The sequence below is a fragment of the Doryrhamphus excisus genome, chromosome 7 (assembly GCF_030265055.1).
Source record: "Doryrhamphus excisus isolate RoL2022-K1 chromosome 7, RoL_Dexc_1.0, whole genome shotgun sequence".
NCBI classification, from domain to species: Eukaryota; Metazoa; Chordata; class Actinopteri; order Syngnathiformes; family Syngnathidae; genus Doryrhamphus; species Doryrhamphus excisus.
Genome location: NC_080472.1, coordinates 8,681,042 through 8,702,671, shown reverse-complemented (window position 1 = coordinate 8,702,671; position 21,630 = coordinate 8,681,042). Strand labels below are relative to the sequence as shown.

At 42.9% G+C, this 21,630-nt stretch overlaps 1 protein-coding gene across 3 annotated transcripts in view; it reads right to left on the bottom strand.

Moving 5' to 3' along the window:
• gria4b (glutamate receptor, ionotropic, AMPA 4b) overlaps positions 1 to 21,630 on the bottom strand; it is a 134,202-nt gene that overhangs the window by 14,632 nt on the left and 97,940 nt on the right. For all 3 annotated transcript variants that reach the window (XM_058078022.1, XM_058078026.1, XM_058078024.1), the window contains exons 10-12: positions 17,474 to 17,680; positions 10,789 to 11,162; positions 96 to 294 (exon numbers count right to left, since the gene is read on the bottom strand). In XM_058078022.1, the coding sequence (XP_057934005.1) occupies positions 96 to 294; positions 10,789 to 11,162; positions 17,474 to 17,680 (780 nt within the window). The remainder of the gene's footprint in view (positions 1 to 95; positions 295 to 10,788; positions 11,163 to 17,473; positions 17,681 to 21,630) is intronic.

Here is a 21,630-nt window from a genome sequence, read left to right as displayed (position 1 = left end):
TTCTGCAAAAAAAAGGGTAAATCCGGACACAATTGCAGCGCGGCTGTGTGAAAAAACAGGGATTTATTACCAATCCCTGGGGAACACCTACTTACCCTGAAGAACTCCTTGGTGGAGCCAGAGTCCAAAGTTCCGTACGCAATGTCTGTCTGCTTGGCCAGGTCCTCGGCACTTTCGATGGGGGACACCATCCTCTCCACGGTGAGGAAGGCGGCCAGATTAGCCGTGTAGGACGAGATGATGATGAGGGTGAAGAACCACCACACGCCGCCAACGATGCGACCGGATAAGGACCTGGCAGAGGACAAATTCAACTGAGTGAGAATAAAGTGGAGGGGACGACAAATGAGCAAAGCACGAGGACATGCGGTGAGCACTTTTTGTTGGGGATGAAAGCGCTGCAGGACCCCCAAGACGACTGCGGCGTCGCAGCGGCGGCGGCGGTACCGTGTTCTTCTCCGCTTTGCACACTCGGGGGAGACACACGGCAGGCTGCCGAGGAGCGGCGGCCGGCGCGTGAGGAGAATCTTAAAAAGCGTAAATGCTGCATTGAGGAGAACAAACAAGACCCCCCCCCCCCCCCCCAACCCCCTCCTCCCTTGGTGCAAATCAAACAGAGGCGGATACAAAACCCTCAGGCCTGCGTGTCAGATGCAGCAAGCAGGGGAGAATGTGAGTAGAGGAAGACATCTGCAGCAGTCGGCCTTTTTTTCTTTTGCCTCGACTGCTGCTTCCAATATCAGCATCAGCATGTGGACTGAAAGCACGGCTCTGAGTCGCTTAGTTTTGGGACGTTCGTGCAAGATAAACTCCCCTGATTGATTGATTCGTAGATTCAAAAGCTTTTTTAGGGCCCCACCAAATGTTTTTTTACCTTTCATACAGCGGAGTGAACAAGTGTTTGCGCCCTTCCTGATTTCTTATTTGTTTGCATGTTTTGTCACATACATGTTTTAGATCGTTTTGGATTGAGTAAGGACCTCAAACAATGCACAACGATGAGCCAATTCAAGAAACAATACAAGCAGTTGATGTTTGCTAAATACAAGGATGAAGAGTCTTGAACCAGTCATGATGTGCTATATATATCACTATATTGACACTTACTATGGTACACATTATGGCATTGGATGCTCATATCACCTCATACTTCGGTATGTGACAAATGTTTTTTTAATTAGAAAAATATAAAAAAATTAAAAAATTAAAATAAAAAAATAATAAAAAAATAAAAACAAAAATTTATTAAATAATCTAAATAATTTAAATGATATTAAGGAAGCAGGAAGTGAACAAATGTAACAGTTACTGATTGTAAAAGTACCAGATGGAGGGGTAGGATTTAATAAGCTTTGCTTCTTCCTACTCCTTTTGGACATGTGGAACTGGGAACTGATTATGGGATGCACTCAATTGTAATCTGATGCATCTTCAAATGAAATTAAACTATTACCATTACCTTACCATTACCTTACCATTACCATTACATTACCATTACCTTACCATTACCATAGATCATCAAACCCAAATATTAAAAAATATTAGTCACTGACAATGTGTTCTTATTATTAAGGAAGGAAATAACATCCTAGCCTTCATGTGAAGAAACGCTCAAATGTGACTCATGCCTCGTTCGTGTAAACCAGGGGTGGGCAAACTTCGGCCCGGGGACCATATGCGGCTCACCAGGCGTTTGAATCCGGCCCGCCATTTGCCCTTTTTTTATTTTTTTAGCTATACCTTCCCTGTACTATGACATTTTATTTGACGTTATTGTATGTTTTTGTTATGCGTATTTGGAGCGGCCAGAGTGAAGTGTGTGGTGTGTGTGTGTGGGGTGGTGGAAGGGCGCAGAAATGAAGACGAAAGAGAGAAAAAGAAAAAACGGGGTTGAAGTTGAGAGAGACAAAAACAGTCGCAACAACAATTACCATGACAACAACAGTGACAAACAGGACTGCATGAGTTAAATGTCAATGATGGCTACAAAGGGTCACAATGGAGATATCAGTGAAATGAAACAGAACGCTGTTTGCTTTCTGAGTATTTCAACCTACAAACTGGCAACATGACTTGCAAGTTGGATGTCTTATTCAGAAAAAAAAACAAACTGTAAAACTCATCGTCATAGTTTGATGTGGTCTGATGTTTAAAGTGCTCCTGAAAAAAGGGACATGAGAACATATAGTATGTATACGTGTATGTATATATATATGTGTGTCGTATGACACTTTTACAGATAAAATGAGACAAATCTGCTGACGGGGATGTCATACAACTTCATGTCAAAACATGCCCAAATCAGGAGCAATTGTGACTTCCATAATTTTTTTTTTGTATTTCCTCAGATTTGTGCTTCCTGCCAAAACCGTCTGTTTTCGTGCCTCCGGGCATGATCACTCCACTGTGCCCAACTTCCTAACTATGAACCATATAAGGAAGTCCGGCACTCTGTGACATCACAAAGGGGCAGTTTTACCACGCCCTTTGAATCCGAGCGTTTCGAGCCATCCCAAACTTCTTTCAGGGCTTACTTCCAATTTCATTATCTGAAACTTTGGCAGGTCTGAATAGAGGAAAAAGCATCATAGGTCCTCTTTAAAAGCATAAACATTTTCACGCATTTTAATTCAACCACCCATTTTCTACCACAAGGTGGGTGGCCAGAGCCAATGCCAGCCTTCCGGCTAGTGAATCATGCGGGAGCCTACCCAGGTCATTGAGAGGTGAGGAAATACACTTCCCTCCCTAATCAAACAGTCAACTAGCTAATTCTGCAGCACAAACCCTTTTGACCAATAAGATGGCATAAAGAAAGAAAAATACGACTATGCCTAGAGTTATTATATGGTAAAATTGTTGCTTAAAAATGCACACATTGAGTTGTACTGAGTGTTTAAAAATAGTACACGGCTCCCTTGGAAATACAATTACTAATATGTGGCTTTGGTGACTCACTTAGCCAAAAAGGGTCCCGACCCCTGCTGTAGGGACACATATGTACTATTGCAGTAATCCCTCACCACTTTGTGTTTTTCTTTCACAGCTTCACTCTGGTGGTTTTTCACAAAAATATGACTTCATAAATTATACTGTATCAGGGTAAATACAGCCTATTATTAGTCAAGAAACATGCATATTTATGCAAATATTACAAATTTTTTGCCTAAAGTCATCATTTTCAAGCATGAAAATGGCTACATGAAGTAAAAAACAAATACAAGGCATTCAAAAGACGCATTCTAAAGATCGTACGTCAAGGTGTCGGTAATGTTGGGTGGGACACACAAGCACCAGACTTGATCTCCGGACCAACAGGCTTTTATTGCAGCTTTGAGTGATCTCACAATAATCCCTAACATAAACCACTGTGGCAACTATAAGCTGAAACTCAACTCGGAACCCCCGACATCACTTCCTGTCTGCGCGCCACTCAACTCCGCGAGGGAACATACGTATTTACAGCAACACACAGTAGCACGAGTCGTAGGTTTAAGTGTACTATATTGGGTAATAGGAGTGTGATAAACACTGATAAAATAATATGAAAACAACATTCCCTATTTAAAGATTCCTTGATAAGCAGGTCGCTGCAATGAATGGGAGATGACTGGAGATTTTGGTGCGTAGGAGGTTTTATTTTCCCTGAAGGCACCATTGCTCAGTTATCTTTTGGCGTGTTTTCTGTGAAGTGGCGGTGATGGGACTACTGAAAGACTCTGAGTGCTTGCTTTGGGTAGAATGTATTTATGTTAACCCTTTAGCGGCGATCTATGGCGCCGTGATCGATGCTGCTGTGTTTCCAACGTCACAGCCTCGGCCCGGTGAGGGGATGATATTGATCGCTCACTGGCTGTTCTATTTATTGGCTAATCAGGGTCGCTTGTATCTTTCTGTATATTAGCGTCTTGTGCGTCATCACAAGCTAATCTGGTGGCTGGGTGAGCGTGAACCTTTCATACGAGGGCCCGCACTCCGTCTAAGGCTTTCAACCGTCTGATTGGCTTAAAGTTGCAGCAAGATAAATTGTCTTAGCTATTTAAAGACATTTCTCCAAAGCTACTCTTAAGTCTTGGCGATAATGCTGCTCTTATCTCCATGGAAGCCCCTATGGATCTTCTACTGTAATTGAGCTTCTGGCTTGAAAAGAAGATTCCACCAAGCTCGCCGTTTCCCAGCTCAGCATCAGCGGAAAACACCACAAGATGGAGGATGACTGACCGCTTTATAAAAAGGTACACAAAAGTACACCACTTATTGAGGAACTAATGACTAAGGCACATACTTTTGGAGTAGTTATTCAGGTACTGATGAATAACTCATAAGGAACGTGTGAGTAGAGTAGTTACTGAGGACCTAATGAACCAATAAAGAACTAATAAATGGAGTAGTTACTGAGGAACTCATGAACCAATAAAGAACTAATGAATAGAGTGGTTACAGAGGAAATAATGAACCAATAAAGAACTAATGAGTAGAGTAGTTACAGAGGAACTAATGAACCAATAAAGAACTAATGAATAGAGTGGTTACAGAGGAACTAATGAACCAATAAAGAACTAATGAGTAGAGTAGTTACAGAGGAACTAATGAACCAATAAAGAACTAATTAATAGAGTAGTTACAGAAGACCTAATGAACCAATACAGGACTTATGAATAGAGTAGTTACAGAGGAACTAATGAACTAATAAAGAATGTATGAATAGAGTAGTTACAGAAGACCTAATGAGAACTAATGAATAAAGTAGTTACAAAGGACCTAAGGCACATGTGTTTAGAGTGGTTACTGAGAACGGATGAACTAATAAAGAACTAACGAATAGAGTAGTTACTAACTATTTTAACATTTTCCCACAATGCATTGCGTGCAAGCAAAGCATTCATTGGTGCCTGCTGGGGTGCTGCTGTGACATCAGCCTCCCTCTGGGCTCCAGGTTCCTCTGACTCTGGGATTTTATTGTGTACTCACGTATACCTTTTGAGTGTTAAGTTACTGTGTGATGAGTTTAGTGTTGTGTTGATTTTTTTTCATTCCATTGATGTGGTCATGTGCGGCTGACATATGTACACAAAACTGTTATTAAATTTAGTGGGTGCGGGCTTAGACAAATTGGAGAGGCTAACTAGTTAGCTTGTTAGCTATGCTAACTATGTCCCCACAGTGATACCGCAGCCTGTGAGCTATAAACCAGGAAAAATAGGATACTAAAGTGACTGTAGGGGTGCTATTTCATGGCTCGATTAATGGTAAAACCCGGATTTAGAGGTCCTAAAGGTTTTCTATGCTCTAACCATGAAAATATTCCGTTTATTAAAATTTACTCTTACTTTGCAGAAATTCACTTATTGCGGTCGGGTCTGGAACCAGTTAACCGCCATAAACGAGGGGCGACTGTATCGGAGAAATGTTTCATTATAACGCTTTTATGGCACATCATAAACAATGAGGGAGGCAAGGTTGGCTACATCGTGGTCGTCTACTGCTATTACCGCTGGTAGACATTCAAACACACCACCTGTGTGGTTCTGTTTGGAGGGTTTGCCTTTTAGCTTGCTGTCACTTTACTAACCTGCTTTCATGACCTTGAAGGTTATTGTGATAATATAGAATCATTTATTACGTATCGAACCGATCATTTCCATTGATGTTTTTAATTACCCCGAGAACATTTTTCATTGTTTTATTTCATAAACTCTATAAAAGAGGCGAGCAGCAGGAACAATGCAGCTTAACGGCATTTGATTGGGTAGATAATCCTGTCAAGTAGCGATTTGGAATGGAGATTAAAAACAAAACACTGTTTGAATCAGTCAGCCATTGATAACAAAACACCCTCCTCTTTCTGTTTGGGCTGTATTCACTGTATTTGGGCTCATTTTAGGAAATTAGAAAAAAAAACACAACCTCTTTCGTGTTCCGAAGAAGCGTTAATGCCTTCTTACGCTCCCTCAAGTCCCTCCGTAATTATTAATTCACTGATTAATATCCTGCAGGCCTCTGATGGTAACGTCTCTGTGGAAACGGGCTAAAGAAGGGGAGCTTGAATAAAACAGAGACACAATAGACACTTAATGGACTATAAATCCCACAGTGATGAGGACTTGGCCTTTCACCTTCGGAGTCATATCGAGGATCTTTGACTGGTCAGACCTTAAACACGGCAGAGTGCATCTGTCCATAGAGGATCTTTGAGCTGTGTTTTTGGCAGTACAGCGGTTAGCATCTTTAATCCCTTCCAGAAGATGCGACTCTAACTAAAACTGACGCCACCCAAATCCAATTTTTCCATCCATCCATCCATTTTCTATACCGCTTATCCTCATTAAGCGTTATCATTGCGTAGTCATTATCATAAGCGTAGTCATTATCCTCACAGCTAGGAGACCAGGGTTCAATTCCACCCTCGGCCATCTCTGTGTGGAGTTTGCATGTTCTCCCCGTGCATGCGTGGGTTTTCTCCGGGTACTCCGGTTTCCTCCCACATTCCAAAAACATGCTAGGTTAATTGGCCACTCCAAATTGTCCATAGGTATGAATGTGAGTGTGAATGGTTGTTTGTCTATATGTGCCCTGTGATTGGCTGGCCACCAGTCCAGGGTGTACCCCGCCTCTCGCCCAAAGACAGCTGGGATAGGCTCCAGCACCCCCGTATTTGTAAGTAAAAAAATGAATGAATGATTGCATTGATTTCAAACAGAAATAAGAACACCTGTGAAGGCTTTGTGAAGACGTGTGCCCCCCCAGGAAGGTCAGTTTATTAAAATAGCCGTGATCAATGGGACTCCCGTTATTCCCCGATCCAACGACGGTTAGATTTTTTAACATCCAGCCGAAACGCCACGCAGCTGTTTTCTCTTTTTGCCTCCATCAGCGCTAAGTCGGTCCTGCGTCACACTATTTGATTCTTTTGTGGCGCGGCGAGAGGCTGCGATTGGATGGCTGTCTTGTTTCGCTTGAATGTGGCGAGGCAATCCTCCGTTTCCTGCTTTGAACAAACGCTAATTGGCCACGCTTTCATCGAGCACCTCCAGATGCCCAAAGATTTTCATTTGCATTTATTTATTTATTTGCTGTCTTAATTATAGACGAGAACTCGACAAGCCTCGAGACGGTGACACAGTATTTTGTATTTCTACTGCGAAAGTGTCCTGTGTGATACGAGCCAGCTCGGCGACGTTGGCGTACAGGCGGATAATGGAGAGATGTGTTGCACCAGTTTGCGTGCCATGAATAAGTTAGAGTGCAGCATTCGCCCCAGGTGTCACCCTGGGGGGCAGACAAGCACCTTCTCATTTATTTAGGCCCCCGACACCACTTTCACTGCACCGCCGGGCCGCCACGTCTCTTTCTTCTTCTACACGGAAGAAGAAGAAGACTTTAGTGCAAAAGAGTATTGTCATTTCATGCTGATATTAATAAGGTAGGGGTGTCCAAACCAAAGGATGCAAACTTGATATTTTGATATTAAGATACAAGAAATTATAACGTCATTTACGGTGTATAAGCTGCTACTTTTTTTTTAAAACTTTGAACCCTGCGGCTCACACAGCGGTGCAGATAATTTATGGCTAAGCATTATCTTGTGACACCTTCTTACCTTCACAACTTCAGAAGTTCAGAAAAGATTTGGCAGATTTGGCAGGAGCTAATCACAACAAGCTTGTCAACTCATTGGGAATCATAGGAGGCCATCATATGTGACAATACAACAGTCTGACCACTCGTCTTACAAATAACACTGAATTCATCACACAGCAACTTAACACTCTAAATGTACATATACCTGAGAAATACACAAACCAATACAGTTGTTGTTGTTGAGGGGTCGTACCAATACGACCCCTCAACAACTGTCAAGGTTTTCCATAAAGCCTTTTGTCTGAATGCATTAATTGGTGCCCACCGCAGTGCTCCAATGACGTCAGCCTCCCTCTGGGCCATCCATCTGTTTTCTATGCCGTTTGTCCTCCAGTGAAATGGTTTGCTCATATAATAATAATAATTAAAAAAATACTAAAATAATAATAATAATGCACGGCAATCGAGTGGTTAGCGCGCAGACCTCACAGCTAGAAGAACCAAGTTCAATTCCACCCTCGGCTATCTGTGTGTGGAGTTTGCATGTTCTCCCCGTGCATGTGTGGGTTTTCTCCGGGTACTCCGGTTTCCTCCATTCCAAAAACATGCTAGGTTAATTGGCCACTCCAAATTGTCCATAGGTATGAATGTGAGTGTGCATGGTTGTTTGTCTATATGTGCCCTGTGATTGGCTGGCCACCAGTCCAGGGTATACCCCGCCTCTCGCCCGAAGACAGCTGGGATAGGCTCCAGCACCCCCGCGACCCTTGTGAGGAAAGGCGGTAGAGAATGAATGAATAATAACGATAATAACGATAATAACGATAACGATAACAATAATAATAATAATAATAATAATAATAATAATAATAATAATAATAATAATAATAATAATAATAATAATAATAATAATAATAATAATAATAATAATAATGCGTTGTATTTGTAAGCACCTTTAAAGAAAGTTATGGAGTTAAAAGCAACGCACACAACAAAGAAAAAAGGGCCATTTATTAGGTATACCTTTTGAGCGTTAAGTTGCCGTGTGATGAGTTTAGTGTTTTTTGTAAGATGACAGTCACGCTGTTATATTGAGCATAGCTCATGATTGGCTCCTGTCAAAGAGCTGTCTGGTCCTCACTGACCCATGAGCACCACAAAATGCTATTTTATGATGTGGATATGTGCGACTTTTGAGTCTGGCACGGGTTACATATGTACAGCCTACCTAACGAACCTACCTAACCCTCTTTGCACTTGTTTCTAATTTTTTGCATTTTAAAAATATTGTCTTTTCTTTTTTGTTGTCGTTTTGGCAACTGATAAGAACGTTTCAGCCGATGGTGACACAAATGACTTTTGCCATGAGACGAGAATCTCCGCTATGCTAACTGCTGCCAACTAACCCAACATAAGCAACAACGGGGCTAACTCTTTTATCAGGCAGAATGAGATAAATGACGCATGTTGACAAGAATCTACTGTTTTTGTAACCCAGCAAAATAAAATAAATAGTAAATACGGTTGAGTTTGTTTCGATGACTTTTACATTCATGTTCGTCATCCAAGGGGCCTTTCTGTCTTTTCCCATTTGAAATAAATAAATTGCTGCTTTTTTCCCCTGTTTGTAAATCGTGTGCATGATACTCCGTTTTCAACATGTTCGATGCCACTGATTTTCCTGCCTCACACACACACACACACACACACTGATGTTCTCATTTGGCCTCATTGCACTGCAATTAATTGGTGATCTGATGAAGTAGAATATCAACAGATGGCAACAAAACATCATTAAAAAAACCTCAAATGAACGCATGCCACTTACAAGTTGCATATGTGCAGTTTGTGTTGCCAAGAGGTCATTAAAATTCAGCATTGAATAGAGAAATATGCCTGATACTTCATTAACAGCTTGTGGAGTTCATTAAAAAAATTACAGACGATTGCCTACAGCTACAATTTGAACCCGGCGCTTATTCACAAATTTGACTTAACCTGTAAGCAAGCTAACACCTTTCTCTGAATGTCCGACGTAGCCTGTGTTTGGGATTATTGTGCCTGCAGTGAGATCATTCCAACCTGCAATAAAAGTCTGTTGTTGCGGCAATTAAATCTGGTGCTTGTGTGTCTCACTCAACATTACAGTAACATCACTGACACTTAGTGACCAGTGTGATAAAAAGGAGGTTCTGTGCGCGTTCTGTCAAAAGTTCCCAAAGTGTAAACCGGGGACCATTTAAAGGGCTCGGTTGTTTTTTGCAATGTTGCAAAAATAATTTTGTAATATTTGGAACAATTGTGTCATTTTAGGAGAACACAGTAGAAATATTCAAGAATAAAATGATATTTTAAAAAAGTCAGAGAAACAAACGTAATAAAATTAAATTTAGAAAAATGAGGTTGGGTAAAAAGTTATAATAGTATGGGAATATTGTCAGAATATTATAGGAATAAAATCATAGTATTAAAAAATAATATAAATATAAATAGAATATTATAGGAATAAAATCATAGTATAAAAAAAGAATGTTTACAGAGATTTTTTCAGAAGAAAGTTGAAATAGTTGGAAAATTATTTAAAAAATGCCAAAATGGGCAAATTTTGCCCTTATTTCACCAAAGCTGAGATGCAGTTTTTCCTTAAATATATAGAACTACATGTGTGTATATCGACATATGTTGCTTAGCAAAATATCAATATCATTTTTCACTATGTGGCCCTCGCAGGAAAAAACCTTGAACACCCCTGAAATAAACCAAACACACGTCATAACGATGATTCAAGCATTCTCTAGCCGGGATCTGTCTATAGTGTCCAAACTCAGAAAGAGCGAGGTCACCAGGCTTCCATGAGGCACTCCAATAGCTTGTGAGGCGCATGTAACAAAACAGGGACATACTGTATTTGGGCCCATATTTTTGTCAAAACCCAAATCTGACACAACCGGGGCGTACGAAAACCGAGGTTCCACTGTGCTAACAACCCACCCATCCATCCGTTTTCTATACCGCTTATCGCCAGCCAATCACAGGGCACAAATAGACAAGCAACCATTCCCACGCACAATTTGGAGTCTCCAATTAACCTAGCATGTTTTTGGAATGTGGGAGGAAACCGGAGTACCCGAAGAAAACATGCAAACTCCACACAGAGATAACCAAGCAGAGAATCGAACCCAGGTCTTCCCGATTGGCGTTTCCTACCTGGGAGAGATGTCGCAGCCCTGCTGCATGAAGGCGCCCAGGGAGAACCAGAGCGAGTTGAAGATGCCAAACTCATTGGGGGGCTGGTCGCTTGGCGGACCGTCGGTGCCCTCCTCGGGCTCCTCGGTGTGCCACTCGTACGGGCTGAAGCGGCTGACCAGGAAGAGCACCACGCTCACGCCGATGTAGGCGAACACGATGCACATCCAGATCTCGTAGGCCAACGGGTCCAGGAAGGAGAAGACGCCCGGTTTGGATTTCTGGGGCTTCTTGATCATGATGGAGATGCCCAACGACATGAAGGGCTTGGAGAAGTCGATCACCTCTTCCCGGACCAACGTGATTGTCAAAGGGGCCACAGCGATTTCCGCTTTCTGTGGAACGTTAGAATAGAAAAATTAGTCAAGTTAGCACAAAGGAGCTTAGCTGGAATCATCAGGGAAAGAAAGAATGTCTTTACAGCGCAGGGAGGCAGAACTGAAAATCCGCAGAGGAGACACTTTTGGAGACTAATGGCAGCATTGCTGACCTTGTCGGCTCTGCTGGGCCATAAACAGCTTCATATGGATGACAAGTATTTCACCTTTTGTTGTTGTGACCCATTGACAATCAAGACCAAGGGATTGAAAGTTCTCCTTGGCAGAAGACAACAGAAAACACTCAGCAGACGGCGTCCGGGTCCTCAAACACACCATCCGTCTTCTATAGCACTGATGCTCAGATCGTGGTACGAGGTACGGGTGGTTCAATGGGGGCTGTGGGAGTGGGGGCTGTTTTTTCATTTGATCGCAGAATTAAAAAAATATAATTTCACAAGAAACCAAAAAAAAGCTTTAATTTTATAAGAATAAAGTGAAAATATTAACGGGAAAAAGTTTTTATTATTATTTTAATTATTTATTATTTAAAAAAAATTGTTAATTCATTTTCTACCACTTTTGCTCACGAGGGTCGCAGGAGTTGCTGGAGCCTATCCCAGCTGTCTTCGGGCAGGAGGCGGGGTACACCCTGGACCCTGGATAACCAATCGTGTCACGGTCCGGCTTGTGAGTTGTAAGGTTCGACCCCAGGATGCAGAGATTAGGACCCAAATGCAGGTAAAAATGTATTTATTGTGGCTATGCAGCAGGACTGCGCACAAGCATGGCAAAACTCAACATAAGACATAAGATAATGAACCGACAACGAAGGGAGCGTGCACCTGAACTAAATAGCAATCACTGATTGAAACCAGGTGCAGGAGAAAATGGAAAGAAACGGAAAGCAGGACAGAGCAACAGAGGAAGTGAATACAAAATAAGGGCACGAATGAGGAACAGAGAGGAAAGACGAAAACTAAGGAAGCTGTCACGAGGGGGTGAAGCCCGATCGTGACACAATCGGCTCAATTTTTTAATTATATGTAGTAATTTTAAGATAATAATGTAGTAATAGGGCTGCATGGTAGAGTGGTTAGCGCGCAGACCTCACAGCTCGGAGACCAGGGTTCAATTCCACCCTCGACCATCTCTGTGTGGAGTTTGCATGTTCACCAGTCCAGGGTGTACCCCACCTCTCGCCCAAAGACAGCTGGGATAGGCTCCAGCACCCCCCACGACTCTCGTGAGGAAAAAGCGGTAGAAAATGAATGAATGAATAAATTATCGTAATAAAGCCAAAATATTAAAAAAATAAAATTGACAAAGATTATTCATAAAGTAAAAAAAGGACAAATAGTCACGTTTATATTAAAAATAGGCTTTTTCACCGATATGACAAAGCTGAGATACAATTTTTCTTCAAATATATCAAAATTCTTAGCGTATCTATATGTGTTGCTTTAAAAATGCTGCGTCCTTCCATGTTTCACTCCTCACCTAAAGTTACAGCGGGTGTTTGGCCAACTTTGTGTGCCAATCAAATCAACGTTGATGGTTTAATTACAGCGCCACCGTGTGGTGTATTTGCCAGAAAAATAATAGCACAGGCATCACAGCAGGACACATTTTCACCCAGTTACGTGCAACCCTTCAGGAGTAGAATGACATTTTTTGTACATGTTATTTTAATAACCACAGACTTGCGAAATCAGGAAGTACCCAACCAGTAAACCGATGGTACTCGCCAAGTCAAATATTTTTGTGTAAAAAGTCAACAGTGGGAACACGGCAACGTTGCACATGCTGGTCCACACTGCTTTACATTACAAGGTCACTAAAGAACACTGTTTAGCGCTTTGGTCCTGTCCCTGCCTTTTCGGACAAGGACAAGAGCGACTAATTGTTGTCGTAATTCCCGTTGACACTGAAATGACCCGGAGTTAATAACGCAGACGATCGAAGAGCAAAACAGAAAGAAAAGCTTGCAACTTCATTTGCGCAATGGATGAGCCGTCCTTAACGAGACGCGTTGGTTTTATGGAGCCACTGTAAAAAATCCAGAGTGGAAGTAAATCTTCCTTCCTTACTTCCTTGAGGACCCTCAGACCTCCTCAAACTGCTGCTGGCCGGGACTTCCATTACACAATTCATTTGTGCTCTTCGGATGCCCGCGGCATCCCAGTGTGCGAGCCGACGTTAATGGCGCTGCTTCATTTTGTAGCAGCTCTGCCGACTTGGCTGAGAAAATGCATTGTGAGGTTGGGTCATGTGTACCAATAGACAGAAACCGTGGCGTGTGAAGATGCCACTGAGGGCGACAAGTGATGCCCAAGAAAGTGAGAAAAAAAATCCAAAGCGACATGACCTCTGTGAAGAAGTGATTGCCCCCCTGTTAAAACATAACTGAGATGAATTGAGATTTATCAGTGTGGAAAATATTATAAAGCCATTTCTTTAGTTTGGGACTCCAGCAAACCACAGTGAGAGTTGTGAGGGATGCCTGCTGCAACATTTGCGGGGTCACCGTTTGACAACCCCGCACCACCCGAAGCTCCAGTGTTCCACTGACTGACAAAACACCCCAGATCATGATGGACCCCCCACCGTGCCGGGTAGAAAACATCTTCTTGTCATGCCAGTAACGTTGGAAGCCATATAGACCGCCAAGGTAACATTTTTTCACATTAGAGTAAAAAGTTATTCCACTTGTCAATGTCCCATGTTCGATGCTCCCTGGCAAAGTCGAAACGGGCAGCTTGTCTTTCGATTTGTTTTTTCTTTTTGGAACCCTTTTCCCGCAGATGCCGTCTGATGGTTGTTACGCTTCATTTGGTTCTAGAACTGCCCTGTGTATTGACCGACAGCCAATCGGATCCTCGGGCTGAGTGCAGGTCATTCTTTGGAGTCTACCACTTTTTTTTGTTCTGTAACGCTCCAAAAATGTGGAATGACTGTCTTACTGCGTCTAACCTCAGCAATGGCACGCTAAGAGGGGCCTAGTTTATGCAGTCATCAGGAGGGCATGACCGTGACAGAAAATGATGAAATTATGAAAAATCTATTATATGTCTATATATATATACGTCTATAGCATGCCATGGGGCCGCTTGACACGCCGGCAATGGCTCGCTGGGACGCCGTGGTCAACTTCACCGTGACTCAGTGCCGTCAGCTAAGAGGCGCGAGAGGGTGACAAAAATGCCACTTTGTGAAAATGCCAATTAGCTCATCACAAAAGCGAGGACGCTCTCCGACTGCAGAGTAGAAGAAAGTCAGCAGAACAAAGTAAGAACATGTTTGCTAATCACGCTTTCAATTATTCACACTGTTTGGGTCCTTTAAAGCACATTTTCTTTTGAGAACCGCCTAAACTGGCATGAATATGAAACATAATGCACGGAATGACTGATTTCTCACATTGTTCCATTTCATCTCGGCTGAATCAACGTTTTTGCAGAGCGCGCGACAAAACAATGAGGCCATTTTCAGCATTCAGCAGCTAAAAATCAGCTTTTCAACATTTTCATTGGAGAGTTAAATGTCATTATGTGTTGAGTGACAGCATGTAATTAAAGACTGCCTGTCTGGGAGAAAAACCACTGCTTGTTAAAGGAAACATGTTGTGTATCTGTATGGAACCGTTGGATACAGAGTTCATGGTTGTGTACGCATGTGCGTCCAACAATACGCAACACGGAGGAACACTTGGTGTCATTCCTCCTTCGTCGCCATGGCTACCGTGATCAAACGGTCAGCTGGCCTTCCAGTGATTGAAAGAACTGCAGCCATTCCATTACTGTTTGTGCTCATCACTCAGCGCTGAGTCAATTCTTTGTTTTTAAACAATTACCGTATTTTCCGGACTATACGCCGCACTTTTTTTCATAGGTTGGCTGTTCCTGCTACTTATACTCCAGAGCGACTTATAAATGAAAAAACTATGTTACATCAACACTGGACACCTTTTCTGTTCATGTTTATTTTTGGTGTAGCTGAATAAGCATTGTGTTAGCATATCTTACACCTATTCAGCCTGTTCTCTATTCTTTTATTGGTAGAATAAATTACCTGCAAAAAATGCGACTTACACATGAAAATACGGTATATTGTCTGATTGTGCAGCCTTGTGAATGGTGCCATTCAAAAGCGTATCAAGCTAACTGCTACTTCAGCAGAGCTAAAAACAGTGACTCATTATTATATTATTATTTTTAAACGATCCTATGATAGAAGTTAATATTGCAGTTGAACACGGTGCTAAAAGTAATGCTAATACAATTTGAATACATTTCCAAACCACACTTAAGGCACTTGATGAGATTTTTTAGACATTTTAAAACATTCAATTATTGGATTTTAGACTTTTAAAAACGTTTTAAGATCCCTCGGATACTCTGTGTGATGGTGGTTCCGTGGGGGAAGAATAGACACTTCCAAGTCATATGTGGGGGCAGTAATCAACCATCCATCCATCCACACATTCATCCATCCAACCACCCACTCACCCATCCACCATTCATTCATCCATCCATCCATCACCCACCCATCCATCCACCATTCATTCATCCATCCATCCATCACCCACCCATCCACCCACTCACCCATTCATCCATCCGCCCATCCACCCACCCATCCACCAGTTCGTCCGTCCATCCATCCACCATTCATCCTGCCATGAATTCACCCATCCACCCATTCATTCATCCATCCATCCACTCACCCATCCATCCACCCATTCATTCATTCATCCATCCATCACCCACCCATTCATCCATCCATCACCCACCCATCCATCCATCACCCACTCATTCATCCATCCACCCACCCATCCATCCATCACCCACCCATTCATCCATCCATCCAATCATCACTCACCCATTCATCCATCACCCACACATCCATCCATCCACTCACCCATCCATCCACCCATTCATTCTTCCATCCATCAATTCATCCATCCATCCATCCATTCACGCATTCATTCATCCAGCCATTAATTCATCCATCCATCTACCCACTCATTCATCCATCCACCCACCAATTCATCCATCCATCCACCCATTCATTCATCCATCCACCCACCTATCATCCACCTATCATCCATCCATCCATCCATCAACCCATCCATCCATTCCAAGTCATATGTGGGGGCAGTACTTTGTTTACTAATTGGTTCTAGATGCGACTGTGATAGCTTAACTTCCTGTGTGCGACCTTCAAAATACAATACAAAATAAATATTTAAATATTTAACATGATGTTGTTGTGTGAGGGATGACTGCATAATGACATCACATCACTGCTCTCTGCTTGTTCCTGCTGAAAGATGTATTTTCATCAAAAACACCACACCCACCCATAATTTCCATCTTCAATTTGACAGCGCCACCCTCACTCCATCCCCGCTCATCCGCAACCTTGGTATCCTCCTAGACCCGACTCTTTCATTTGAACCCCACATCAAACAGTTAACCCGGACTGCATTCTTTCATCTTAAGAACATAGCCCGACTCCGTCCATCACTTACATTCTCTGCCGCTGAATCCCTAATCCATGCATTCATCACCTCCAGAATCGACTACTGCAACAGCATTCTCTACGGTACACCATCCAAAACCCTCAACAAACTACAATATATTCAGAACTCCGCTGCCCGCCTCCTCACCTCCACCCGCTCCCGTGAACACATTAACCCTGTCCTCCAAAACCTCCACTGGCTTCCCGTCCCCCAACGCATTCACTTCAAAATTCTTCTCATCACCTACAAAGCCCTCCACGATCTGACCCCCCCATATCTCACAGACCTCCTCCATCCACATAATCCCCCGCGTCCCCTTCGCTCCTCAGACTCCAACCTCCTGGCACTCCCCTGTAAGACCAAGCTCCGAACCTGGGGAGACGGAGCCTTCTCCATCGCTGCCCCCACTCTCTGGAACTCTTTGCCCCACTCACTCCGTGCTTGCCCTGACCTTCCCACCTTCAAAAAACAACTCAAAACCCACCTCTTTAAATCTGTTTTTAATGTCTAACCTTCTATATCTGACTGCTGTGCCCCGCCCCGCTTTTTTAACTGTGTACTAACCAATGAATGTTGTATTCTGGTGTCTTTTATTCTGTTTACTTGCTCTATTCAACTTCATTCTTTTGTAAAGTGTCTTTGAGTATCTTGAAAAGCGCTATACAAATAAAATGTATTATTATTATTATTATAAAATGATTTAGTACTCGGAATTCCGCTCAGGCACGCCAGAGACCCAAATAAATGGTCCATAATGTGTCCCCGTCAACCAAACATCCAAAACCCTAAAAAAAGGAAGACCTCTTACCCCGTACACCAGCTCCCCGACCATGCCGTTCCAAATTTTCGTCTCTGGGTCCCGGGCGCCGTACTTGCCATCAGGGACGATGGAGATCTTGTACTTGATGCCGATGTGTTTGGCGATCTCAGAGGCCAGGTCCACGCAGTATCCCTCGTATTGGTCGTTGCCCTCGTACATCTCCCAGTTCTTCTTAAGCATCACATAGGGACCCTCCTACACAAAGGGGGGGGGGGGGCACAACCAGTGAACCATACCGTCAAAACAATGCAGACAAACAAAAGGGACAACGGAAAAATGCATCCAGTTGAGGGAAACTGGACAGGAAAATCATTTGTTTTCCATGACAGCCATCAGTGACCATACAGAAATGAAGAAAGAGATCAAAGAGTCTTTAAGGATGTACTTGTGGTTTGCTACTTTCTACTTTTGTTTGGTTTGCTACTTTCACTTGTACCAAAATGCTAAATTGCAAAAGTGCGAACTTTGGTGCGGCTGGCTTGGCGTTCACGCTGGTATTTTATTCACGGGACCAAAGGCTGCATTCTTGACATACAACGAGACGTATCTAATATTCCAAACCAAAAGGCCGTCTGCTGTGTTGAATACGAAGCTTATTTTTACACTTTGCAATATCTACCAGCTTAAATATCACCAACAGCGTAACCTGTCCATCCATCCGTCCGTCCATCCATCCACCCAATCACCCATCCATCCACCTTTCCATTCATTCATCCACCCACTCACCCATCCATCCACCCATCCCTCCACCCATTCATTCACTCATTCATCCATCCATCCATTCATCCCTCCACCCATTAAATCACTCATTCATCCATCCAGCCATCCATCATCCATCCACTCATGCATCCATAATCCATTCATCCACCCATTCATCCATTCACCCATCCAATCATCCATCCACCCATTCATTCATTCATCCATCCACCCATCCAATCATCCATCCACCCATTCATCCATCCACCCACTCACCCATCCATCCACCCATACATTCATCCATCCACCTAATCACCCATTCATCCATCCATCATCCATCCACCCATTCATTCATTCATCCATCCACCCATCCAATCATCCATCCACCCATTCATTCATTCATCCATCCACCCATCCAATCATCCATCCACCCATTCATCCATCCACCCACTCACCCATCCATCCACCCATACATTCATCCATCCACCCAATCACCCATTCATCCATCCATCATCCATCCACCCATTCATTCATTCATCCATCCACCCATCCAATCATCCACTCACCCATTCATCCATCCACCCAATCACCCATCCATCCACCCATTCATCCATCCACTCACCCATTCATCTATCCACCCAATCACCCATCCATCCACCCATTCATCCATCCATCATCCATCCACCCATCCATCCACTCATTCATTCATCCATAATCCATCAATCGTCCATCCACCCACCCATTCATTCATTCATTCATTCATCCATCCACCCATCCAATCATCCATCCATCCATCCATCCACCCACCCACCCACCCACCCATTCATCCATCTTCGTCCTCTTATCCAAGGTCAGGTTGCGGGGGCAGCAGCCTAGCAGAGACTTCTTCATATCCATCTCGTCCATCTCCTCTCGTTTCCAGCCTAGTTGAGTGACATAGTCCCTTCAACGTGTCCTAGGTCTTCCCCTGACTTGATGCCCAAGCCCTTTCATCTGGTGGTTCTACTAGTTTCTCACAGATGACAGTGCTTCTCACCCACCCGACGGAAAAAAATCATTTCAATCTTGTCCTATCAGCCACTACCAAAGCTCATGACCATAAGTGAGGGTTGGAACGTAGATCCATTGGCCATTTGAGAGCTTTGCATTCCGGCTCAGCTCCCTCTTCATCGTGACAGATCCATGCAGAGTCTGCATCACCGCACCAACCCGCCTGTTGATCAAGCGATCTCTTAAGTGGTCTTGCCCCACTTGTTTGGTGCCGCAATCGCGTTCCCACTTGATCAAACGAACAGTGCTAGCAGAGCAAACCACGGTTCCTTTAACGGTTCCTTCAACAGTTCCATGGTTCCCAAAGTGCGGCCTAGGACCACTGACAGCTCAACAGCTTTTTTTGTTAGTCCACAGCAGATTCTAAAAATACAATTTAATAAAAAAACAATACAGTAGTAATTTTACAAGATTAAAGCCAAAATAGTTAGCCAAAAAGTTGCAATCTTATGAGAATGTTGAGAGAAGAAATGTAAAACACTGAAATATGTTTTCAAATGTGCTTTTACAAGTTATAATATTATGAAGAATATTGGGAAATATTTGGGAAAAATTACAATGTTATGAAGATAATGTCAAAATATTATGGAAATATCATCACAATTATGAGAAGACAATTTATCAGAAGAAAGTTGAAAATATTTGAAAATAAAAAAACATCTGCATTTTTACAAATTTTACGAGAAAAGTCAAAATATTAAGAGAACATTTTAGGAGAATAAAGTTGTGATCAGGAAAAATAACAATTTTATTAGCATTAAGTTGGGTTTTTTGTTAATTAGCGTGGGGAAAATAACATTATGGAAATAAACTGAAAATATTGTGGGAGTAAAGTCATGATATTATGATAAGATTTTTTATGAAGAAAGTAGAAATATCACAATGTCAATGTGAAGGAGATATACCGCATTCTAGAATAAAAACTTCTCCAAAAATTCTGTAATTTCATGACCGTGTTATTAACCATGCAACAAACAAGAAAACGGACAGTCTTGTTCTTTGGAGATTAATTGGACTTGGCTAATCGCTCTCTCCAGTGCTGGCATTGCAATCAACTTAAATTTGTTTGAATCAAATTGTAAACTGTCCTTGAGACCCCATAGACTCATTTCACAGCTGGGGCCGGTCCCAACAATTTGGACACCCGTGCTTTAACCCGCGCCAACGTGACAAGTGTGAAGGCAGCCCTGAATCATCTTTAAAGCGCCATGCCCCCCCCCCACCAACATAAAAAGCCACGCATGAGTAATCGCCATGATGGCCTCATGCTGGATACGCTCGGCACACTCTGGGGGTTTAGCAAAAAAAAAAAAAAGTCATCAAAATGTTAATGTGGATGAGGCACAGAATGAAAGGAAAGCATGACTAAGCAGAACGGGAGGCAAAGCTGATGGGAAGAAGACGTGAAAAATGAGCTGCAGTCAGACTGAGCGACTGCAGACAAATAAATAGAGGACGCACTCGGCCTCAGAGTCCGCACGGACGGGGTGACAACCCTGATAGCGGATGGTTCTGGATCGCTGGCGTCATCGGAGCGGAACCCCGTCCCCCCCACCCGCCTCCGTGTTCCCCCAACAAATGACTTCTGTCAGGCGAGGCGGTCCTTCTACATACCGACAGCATTGTTGACCGCTGGCCGCTACGAGCTAAAACAAAAACAACGCCGCGCTGCACAAATTCAGACATTTTCCAAAGACAATTACCGTAATGACACAAATATGAGACAACCCTGAAAATATGACAAGACATCTTATTTTTGGTAAAAATAAAAAAATGAATCGTCATTATGAGTGAAACAAAAACTGGTAGAAAAGCCAAGTGGTTCGCTTATTTTTACGCTTCCACGACGATAAAGAATGTGTCACAGGCCACTTTTCTAAGCGCGACATCACGCGTTAGGTGTGAAAAACTGTTTACCCTTTTGTGATGTCTTATTTTTATTTCTTAAATGTTCCAGATGTAATGTAATGTAATGTAACTGGTTGGGCCCCCCTTAGCAGCAACAACTGCAATCAAGCATTTGTGATAACTTGCAATGAGTCCCTTCCAGCTCTGTGGAGGGATTTTATAGAATTGTCATGCAGGGCTGCACGGTGGATGGAGTGGGTAGCGTGCAGACCTCACAGCTAGGAGACCCGAGTTCAATTCCACCATCGGCCATCTCTGTGTGGAGTTTGCATGTTCTCCCCATGCATGCGTGAATTTTCTCTGGGTACTCCGGTTTCCTCCCACATTCCAAAAACATGCTAGGTTAATTGGAGACTCCAAATTGTCCACTGTATTTTACTGCTGTTATGATGTTCCTTTTCAGAAATGCAGTGTTACTTTTACACCAAATGAAATGGTGGAGTCATGCAGTTCATTAGATGCTGTTGTGGGGTCTTTTGGGACCTTGTGGT